Source organism: Nerophis lumbriciformis, linkage group LG32 (assembly GCF_033978685.3).
Source record: "Nerophis lumbriciformis linkage group LG32, RoL_Nlum_v2.1, whole genome shotgun sequence".
Lineage (NCBI taxonomy): Eukaryota > Metazoa > Chordata > Actinopteri > Syngnathiformes > Syngnathidae > Nerophis > Nerophis lumbriciformis.
Window position 1 is genome coordinate 912,464 of NC_084579.2, and position 10,000 is coordinate 922,463.

At 42.2% G+C, this 10,000-nt stretch overlaps 1 protein-coding gene across 7 annotated transcripts in view; it reads left to right on the top strand.

The window, feature by feature from the left end:
- Nucleotides 1–3,440, top strand: part of jakmip3 (Janus kinase and microtubule interacting protein 3) — a 36,732-nt gene extending 33,292 nt beyond the window's left edge. For all 7 annotated transcript variants that reach the window (XM_061981219.2, XM_072912078.1, XM_061981220.1 and 4 more), the window contains 5 exons: nucleotides 65–133; nucleotides 242–319; nucleotides 383–598; nucleotides 660–785; nucleotides 1,137–3,440. In XM_061981219.2, the coding sequence (XP_061837203.1) occupies nucleotides 65–133; nucleotides 242–319; nucleotides 383–598; nucleotides 660–776 (480 nt within the window). In that variant the 3' untranslated portion in view covers nucleotides 777–785; nucleotides 1,137–3,440. The remainder of the gene's footprint in view (nucleotides 1–64; nucleotides 134–241; nucleotides 320–382; nucleotides 599–659; nucleotides 786–1,136) is intronic.
- The last annotated feature ends 6,560 nt before the right edge of the window (nucleotides 3,441–10,000 follow it).

Genomic DNA, 10,000 nt, shown 5'->3' on the forward strand with positions numbered 1-10,000 from the left:
CACACACACACACACAGCTTGTAATACGGTGAGATAACATTGGTCCAATGATGTCACTTCCCAGTGGTTGGAGTCCATTGAAGTAACAAAGTCTGCACTGCGGCAGAAGATGTTGGACATTGAAAGTGAGAAGGTAGAAAGGTCTTCTAGAGATGCTCTTCAATTCATTTGTGTTGCCACGGATGGAAGTGCAAGAAGTTTCTGGAAGAATGTGTGACGCTCGACCCTGGGTCTATGGTAGGATTTGTTCAGCAAGCAGAAGGGCTACCTGGATGAAGAGCTGGACTTTAGGAAGCGCTCCATGGATAAAGGTCACAAGGTAAGTTGGACTCCGCGAACCTTCCCCATCCCTGCTGCTGCAAGCATCTCCTGATCAACACAGAGGATCCTGGAGCTGGAGGCCATGCTGTACGAGGTGCTAGAACAGCAGGAGCACCTGGGGATGGACAAGGTGAAGAATGCTTGTGTGACGGAGGAGCAGAGGGAGGCTCTCCAGAGGGCCATGGACCAATGGAAACGTGCTGTGATGTGCGAGCTGAGGGAGAGAGATGCTCAGATCCTCAAAGACCGGATGGATCTGCTGCAAGTCACACAACAGGTGAGCAAACATCTCCTCCAAGGCTGGCTTTCTTCTTCAACCTCATGTGTGTCACTCCTAGAGGAACAAAGACTTGGAGGAAGTCGTGGAAGCTCAGAAACGACAGATGCAAGAGTTGGAGGAGAAGTTTCTCTTTCTCTTTTTATTCTTCTCTCTGGCCTTCATCCTCTGGTCCTAACATCCGCTGGTAAGTTGTTGTCTTCAAACTTAGTCTTCTTGTCTTTCTGTGTTAGAAAAGTGGAACATTCCAGTAATATTGTTGTCTTCAAGGTTAGTCTTCTTGTCTTTCTGTGTTAGAAAAGTGGAACATTCCAGTAATATTGTTGTCTTCAAGGTTAGTCTTCTTGTCTTTCTGTGTTAGAAAAGTGGAACAATCAACAAATGTTTGTTTTCTTCCATGTTGTTTTGGTTTGTGAAGCCCTTTGAGGTTGTTGTGATGACTTGAATAAAGGGATTGATTAGAAAGAAATAAGATGTGAGTGACAGCTGGTGTCACGTTAGCAACGATGACCTTTTAGTTTGTGTTTTTGTCTTTCAGCCTCGCTCGTCCCGCAGCTGAACGTTGGGCCAATCAGAAGCCAGCTGACCTGCCAGCTCCCAGAATGCCGAGAGCAGGTGATGATGTGAGGGGACTGCTGTCATGTCACAAGTACTTGGAAAGGTGCAAATAAAGTGACTCAACGTGCTTGTCAAGCACTTTTTGGACACGGAAAGGACGTTGTGAATGTCTGCCATCTTGGAAAGGACGTTGTGAATGTCTGCCATCTTGGAGAGGGCGTTGTGAATGTCTGCCATCTTGGAAAGGACGTTGTGAATGTCTGCCATTTTGGAAAGGTGCTGAGGTGTTGGAACCTTTGAGTGTGGTTCCAGAGTTTCATTTGCACTTTGCTGCTGCTGAGAAGATTATTCCTGAGTTGTCTGCTCGTTAGGCAGAGATCTTCAACCATTTCCTGAAAAACAAAGAACTTGTTGTAATATTTGGACCCTTTGATTGGCCCTCAGTAGGGTGACATACTCTTGACCTATTTGCTTGGCCAGCCATGTCCTACTTTGGTGGAAATGCTTTTATTGACCATCTCCCAACACCAACTTTCTAGTACTATGGAGGTGACTTACAGTGGTGGTCAAAAGTGTACGTACACTTGTAAAGAACATCATGTCATGGCTGTCTTCACTTTACAATCATTTCTACAAACTCTTATTTTTTTGTGATTGGAGCACATACTTGTTGGTCACCTGCGATGAGGTGGCGACTTGTCCAGGGTGTACCCCGCCTTCCGCCCAATTGCAGCTGAGATAGGCTCCAGCACCCCCCACGACTCCAAAAGACACAAGCGGTAGAAAATGGATGGATGGATGAACTTGTTGGTCACAAAAAACATTCATGAAGTTTGCTTCTTTGATGAATTTATTATGAAAATGTGAGGGTGAAAAGTATACATACAGCAATGTTCATATTTGCTTACATGTCCCTTGGCAAGTTTACCTGCAATAAGGCACTTTTGGTAGCCATCCACAAGCTTCTGCTTGACCACTTGACCACTAAATTGCTGCAGTTCAGCTAAATGTGTTGCTTTTCTGACATGGACTTGTTTCTTCAGCATTGTCCACACCTTTAAGTCAGGACTTTGGAAAGTCCATTCTAAAACCTTCATTCTAGCCTGATTTAGCCATTCCTTTTCCACTTTTGAGGTGTGTTTGGGGTCATTGTCCTGTTAGAACACCCAACTGCGCCCAAGACCCAACCTCCGGGCTGATGATTTTAGCTTGTCCTGAACAATTTGGAGCTAATCCTCCTTTTTCATTGTCCCATTTAAAGCAGCAGTTCCATTGGCAGCAAAACAGGCCCAGAGCATAATACTACCACCACCATGCTTGACGGTAGGCATGGTGTTCCTGGGATTAAAGACCTCACCTTTTCTCCTCCAAACATATTGCTGGGTATTGTGGTCAAACAGCTCCATTTTTGTTTCATCTGACCACAGAAGGTCTTATCTTTGTCCATGTGATCAGCAGCAAACTTTACCAGCTCAGTGCAATTGTGGTTAGAGTGTCCGCCGTGAGACTGGGAGGTCGTGAGTTCAAACCCCGGCCGAGTCATACCAAAGACCCATTGCCTCCCTGCTTGACACTCAGCATCAGTGGGTTGGAATTGGGGGTTAAATCACCAAATGATTCCCGAGCATGGTGCCCGCTGCTGCTCACTGCTCCCCTCACCTCCCAGGGGGTAAACGTGTTGATGGGTCAAATGCAGAGGACAAATTTCACCACACCTAGTGTGTGTGTGACAATCGTTGGGACTTTAACTTTAACTTTAGACGAGCCTTAAGGTGTGGCTTCTGGAACAAGGGCTTCCTTCTTGCATGGCAGCCTCTCAGTCCATGGCCATGCTGACTGTGGACACTGACACCTGTGTTCCAGCAGCTTCCAATTCATTGCAGACCTGCTTTTTGCTGGTTCTCGCTTGACTCTTGATCATCCTCACCCATTTTCTCTCAGCAGCAGATGATAACTTGCATTTTCTTCCTGATCATAGCAGTGACAAAACTGTGCCATGCACTTTATACTTGTGAACAATTGTCAGCACAGTTTCTCTTGGGACCTTAAGCTGCTTTGAAATGTCTCCAAGTGACTTTCCTGACTTGTTCAAGTCAATGACTAGTTTTTTCAGATCATTGTGGCGTTTGTAAGCGAGTCTAATGACTGCATCATATTTAAATGTGCTCAGAGATGCCATGAAGCTCATTTCATTTGATTGTAACTTTTCTACATCACCAAAATTCATCATGTATGTTGCTGTATGTATACTTTTGCCAAGGGACATGTAAGCAAATATGAACATTGCTGTATGTATACTTTTCACCCTCACATTTTCAGTAGAGCCATAATAAATTCATCAAAGAAGCAAACTTCATGAATGTTTTTTGTGAGCAACAAGTATGTGCTCCAATCACTACATCACAAACAAACAAGAGTTGTACAAATGATTGGAAACTCAAGACAGCCATGACATGATGTTCTTTACACGTGTATCTATACTTTTCACCACCACTGTACTTTGTCACCTTTTTTGGTCCTCCCCCAACACCAACTCTCTAGTGCAATTACTTTGTCACTTTTATAGACCCTCCCCCAACACTAACTCTCTAGTACTATTACTTTGTCACTTTTATAGACCCTCCCCCAACACTAACTCTCTAGTGCAATTACTTTGTCACTTTTATAGACCCTCCCCCAACACTAACTCTCTAGTACTATTACTTTGTCACTTTTATAGACCCTCCCCCAACACTAACTCTCTAGTGCAATTACTTTGTCACTTTTATAGACCCTCCCCCAACACTAACTCTCTAGTACTATTACTTTGTCACTTTTATAGACCCTCCCCCAACACTAACTCTCTAGTACTATTACTTTGTCACTTTTATAGACCCTCCCCCAACACTAACTCTCTAGTGCAATTACTTTGTCACTTTTATAGACCCTCCCCCAACACTAACTCTCTAGTGCAATTACTTTGTCACATTTATAGACCCTCCCCCAACACTAACTCTCTAGTGCAATTACTTTGTCACTTTTATAGACCCTCCCCCAACACTAACTCTCTAGTACAATTACTTTGTCACTTTTATAGACCCTCCCCCAACACTAACTCTCTAGTGCAATTACTTTGTCACATTTATAGACCCTCCCCCAACACCAACTCTCTAGTACTATTACTTTGTCACTTTTATAGACCCTCCCCCAACACTAACTCTCTAGTGCAATTACTTTGTCACTTTTATAGACCCTCCCCCAACACTAACTCTCTAGAACAACTACTTTGTCACTTTTATTGACCCTCCCCCAACACTAACTCTCTAGTGCAATTACTTTGTCACATTTATAGACCCTCCCCCAACACCAACTCTCTAGTACTATTACTTTGTCACTTTTATAGACCCTCCCCCAACACTAACTCTCTAGTGCAATTACTTTGTCACTTTTATAGACCCTCCCCCAACACCAACTCTCTAGAACAACTACTTTGTCACTTTTATTGACCCTCCCCCAACACTAACTCTCTAGTGCAATTACTTTGTCACTTTTATAGACCCTCCCCCAACACTAACTCTCTAGTACTATTACTTTGTCACTTTTATAGACCCTCCCCCAACACCAACTCTCTAGAACAACTACTTTGTCACTTTTATTGACCCTCCCCCAACACTAATTCTCTAGTGCAATTACTTTGTCACTTTTATAGACCCTCCCCCAACACCAACTCTCTAGAACAACTACTTTGTCACTTTTATCGACCCTCCCCCAACACTAACTCTCTAGTACTATTACTTTGTCACTTTTATAGACCCTCCCCCAACACCAACTCTCTAGAACAACTACTTTGTCACTTTTATTGACCCTCCCCCAACACTAACTCTCTAGTACTATTACTTTGTCACTTTTATAGACCCTCCCCCAACACTAACTCTCTAGTACAATTACTTTGTCACATTTATAGACCCTCCCCCAACACCAACTCTCTAGAACAACTACTTTGTCACTTTTATTGACCCTCCCCCAACACTAACTCTCTAGTACAATTACTTTGTCACTTTTATAGACCCTCCCCCAACACCAACTCTCTAGTACAACTACTTTGTCACTTTTATAGACCCTCCCCCAACACCAACTCTCTAGAACAACTACTTTGTCACTTTTATTGACCTTCCCCCAACACTAATTCTCTAGTACTATTACTTTGTCACTTTTATAGACCCTCCCCCAACACTAACTCTCTAGTACAATTACTTTGTCACTTTTATAGACCCTCCCCCAACACTAACTCTCTAGTGCAATTACTTTGTCACTTTTATAGACCCTCCCCCAACACTAACTCACTAGTACTATTACTTTGTCACTTTTATAGACCCTCCCCCAACACTAACTCTCTAGTACTATTACTTTGTCACTTTTATAGACCCTCCCCCAACACTAACTCTCTAGTGCAATTACTTTGTCACTTTTATAGACCCTCCCCCAACACTAACTCACTAGTACTATTACTTTGTCACTTTTATAGACCCTCCCCCAACACTAATTCTCTAGTACTATTACTTTGTCACTTTTATAGACCCTCCCCCAACACTAACCCTCTAGTACAATTACTTTGTCACTCTTACGTGAATATTTATGATGATTTAGTTTGAGTAAATTGGCAAAGAAAGCCATGAGCTGGGGGTCCATGGACGTGATGAGCACGGACCCTTTGTGTTGATTGGTGCTCCAATGTCACATGACATCAATCTTTGAAAAGGTCATTTGATGAAGATTGCTCGTTTGTTCCACGTGTTTTATTTCTACTAATTATTTGGACTCAGGTTATTGGGTCAAATGCCAGGATGTGTACATATTATTTGTCTTACTTCAGATGGAAATGTGACATTCTTTCAGAAGCACTTTAAATGCCAAAAAGTATATATAAAAGAAGTATTAAACATATCACATGATGATAATAATAAACACAAACTTGATATTTTTTAGAACTGTTACTCTTTCTTTTTAGCGAGTACGACACCGAACTTTGGTACCTGAAGGTACGTATTCAACATGAAGAATGTAATACTTACAATATGAACCATTCAACATTGAAAATATATACGAAAGACTAATTATTGAATATTAAGAATATATGAATGAGTAAAGATTCAATATTAAGACTAAATGAACAATTATACATTGAATATTAAGAATGTATGTGTCATGTCTTGGTGATCATGTTTAGTTTGGCTATGTTCTGTTTGGTTTTTGCACTCTGTCAGTTTCTGTTTTTTCACTCCCCGTTTTGTTTCCATGACTACCAATCAGTTCACCTGTCCTCACGACTCACGCACCTGATTCATTTGAACTCACGCACCTGTTTTCAATCACCACATGACTATTTAAGCCTGTCATTTTCTGTTGGTCGGCCTGGCGACATCACATTCATGCTCTGCACTCTTGACACGCTGCTTACTCTGTCCAGGTCATAGTTCATGCTGCTCTTTTCTTGCCACGTAAGTTTTTTGTTTATTCAAGCCACTGTTTTGTACCTCCGCTGTGAGCGCCTTTTGTTTGTTCCTTTTTTTCCATAGTCCTGCCTTTGTGCGAGTTTTGTTTTATTAGCCAAGTTTGTTCCCCGCCTTGTGCGCGCCTTTTGTTTATACTTTTTATAGTCTATTATTAAATCATGTATTTATCTTCACGCTATGTCTGGTCCAAATCCTTTGCACCATGGGAAAACAAACCACGCCAAAGTCCAAGTCTTGACAGATGTCGCCAGCAAGTAAGTTTTCCCGCAGATGACATCACTCCGCCGCTTTGTCATGACGTCACCCCGCCAACTGGTGATGACGTCAGAGACCATTCTGTTAACTTTTTCTATCAGCCACCACCAAAGGACTTTTTTGCCAGAATCAGACACTTCCAGAAATTCTTTTCACAGACCCGCTCACCGGGACTGTCCTTGCCCCCCAAGACTCAAGCCTCGCCCCCGGGTTAGGGTTAGGGTTAGGGTTAGGACAGAAGGACAGAACTGAGTCCAGTGTCAGAAACCTGAGTCTTCTTATCGACTGCTAGTGTTCATTGAGTACACATTTTTGTCAAGATTTGGTCTTTTTAGGCTGCTGTCTTAAAGTATTGACCAACAACATATTCAGTTGAATGCTTTTATGTCATCAATTACTCCAAAAACAAACATTTGTCTCCATCCATCTATCCATTTTCTACCACTTGTCCCTTTCGGGGTTGTCTCCCATTCAATCATTTTAAAATTCTTCTTTGAACCTTCTTAAGTGCCAAATGTGCTAAATGTAAATGATTGCAACTGTTCTTAAAACTTGTATCAGGAGTATAATTGTCTTCTTCCATCCACAGTGCATTAGACTGTTACATCCACAGTGCATTAGACTGTTACATCCACAGTGCATTAGACTGTTACATCCACAGTGCATTAGACTGTTACATCCACAGTGCATTAGACTGTTACATCCACAGTGCATTAGACTGTTACATCCACAGTGCATTAGACTGTTACATCCACAGTGCATTAGACTGTTACATCCACAGTGCATTAGACTGTTACATCCACAGTGCATTAGACTGTTACATCCACAGTGCATTAGACTGTTACATCCACAGTGCATTAGACTGTTACATCCACAGTGCATTAGACTGTTACATCCACAGTGCATTAGACTGTTACATCCACAGTGCATTAGACTGTTACATCCACAGTGCATTAGACTGTTACATCCACAGTGCATTAGACTGTTACATCCACAGTGCATTAGACTGTTACATCCACAGTGCATTAGACTGTTACATCCACAGTGTATTAGACTGTTACATCCACAGTGCATTAGACTGTTACATCCGCAGTGCATTAGACTGTTACATCCACAGTACATTAGACTGTTACATCCACAGTACATTAGACTGTTACATCCACAGTGCATTAGACTGTTACATCCACAGTGCATTAGACTGTTACATCCACAGTGCATTAGACTGTTACATCCACAGTGCATTAGACTGTTACATCCACAGTGCATTAGACTGTTACATCCGCAGTGCATTAGACTGTTACATCCGCAGTGCATTAGACTGTTACATCCGCAGTGCATTAGACTGTTACATCCGCAGTGCATTAGACTGTTACATCCACAGTGCATTAGACTGTTACATCCGCAGTGCATTAGACTGTTACATCCACAGTGCATTAGACTGTTACATCCACAGTGCATTAGACTGTTACATCCACAGTGCATTAGACTGTTACATCCACAGTGCATTAGACTGTTACATCCACAGTGCATTAGACTGTTACATCCACAGTGCATTAGACTGTTACATCCACAGTGCATTAGACTGTTACATCCGCAGTGCATTAGACTGTTACATCCGCAGTGCATTAGACTGTTACATCCACAGTGCATTAGACTGTTACATCCACAGTACATTAGACTGTTACATCCACAGTGCATTAGACTGTTACATCCGCAGTGCATTAGACTGTTACATCCGCAGTGCATTAGACTGTTACATCCACAGTGCATTAGACTGTTACATCCACAGTATATTAGACTGTTACATCCACAGTACATTAGACTGTTACATCCACAGTGCATTAGACTGTTACATCCACAGTGCATTAGACTGTTACATCCGCAGTCCATTAAACTGTTACATCCGCAGTCTATTAGACTGTTACATCCGCATTGCATTAAACTGTTACATCCGCAGTGCATTCAGCTGTTACATCCGCAGCCCATTAGACTGTTACATCCGCAGTGCATTAAACTGTTACATCTGCAGTGCATTAGACTGTTACATCTGCAGTGCATCAGACTTATACATCCACAGTGCAGTAGACTGTTACATCCACAGTGCAGTAGACTGGTACAGCCACAGTGCATTCAGCTGTTACATCCGCAGCCCATTAGACTGTTACATCCGCAGCCCATTAGACTGTTACATCCGCAGTGCATTAAACTGTTACATCTGCAGCCCATTAGACTGTTACATCCGCAGTGCATTAAACTGTTACATCCGCAGCCCATTAGACTGTTACATCCACAGTGCATTAGACTGTTACATCTGCAGTGCATTAAACTGTTACATCCGCAGCCCATTAGACTGTTACATCCACAGTGCATTAGACTGTTACATCCGCAGTGCATTAAACTGTTACATCCGCAGCCCATTAGACTGTTACATCCACAGTGCATTAGACTGTTACATCCGCAGTGCATTAAACTGTTACATCCGCAGCCCATTAGACTGTTACATCCACAGTGCATTAGACTGTTACATCCACAGTGCATTAGACTGTTACATCCACAGTGCATTAGACTGTTACATCCACAGTGCATTAGACTGTTACATCCACAGTGCATTAGACTGTTACATCCACAGTGCATTAGACTGTTACATCCACAGTGCAGTAGACTGTTACATCCACAGTGCATTAGACTGTTACATCCACAGTGCATTAGACTGTTACATCCACAGTGCATTAGACTGTTACATCCACAGTGCATTAGACTGTTACATCCACAGTGCATTAGACTGTTACATCCACAGTGCATTAGACTGTTCCATCCACAGTGCAGTAGACTGTTACATCCACAGTGCATTAGACTGTTACATCCACAGTGCATTAGACTGTTACATCCACAGTGCAGTAGACTGTTACATCCACAGTGCATTAGACTGTTACATCCACAGTGCATTAGACTGTTACATCTACAGTGCATTAAACTGTATACTCAGTGTGCAATTTGACACAAAAGTGTTTTATTTGCACATCATGTACTCTTTGAGTGTAATTAAATGATTGTCACCATCTGTATTACTGTAATCTTTGCTAGGGTTATCATTGTT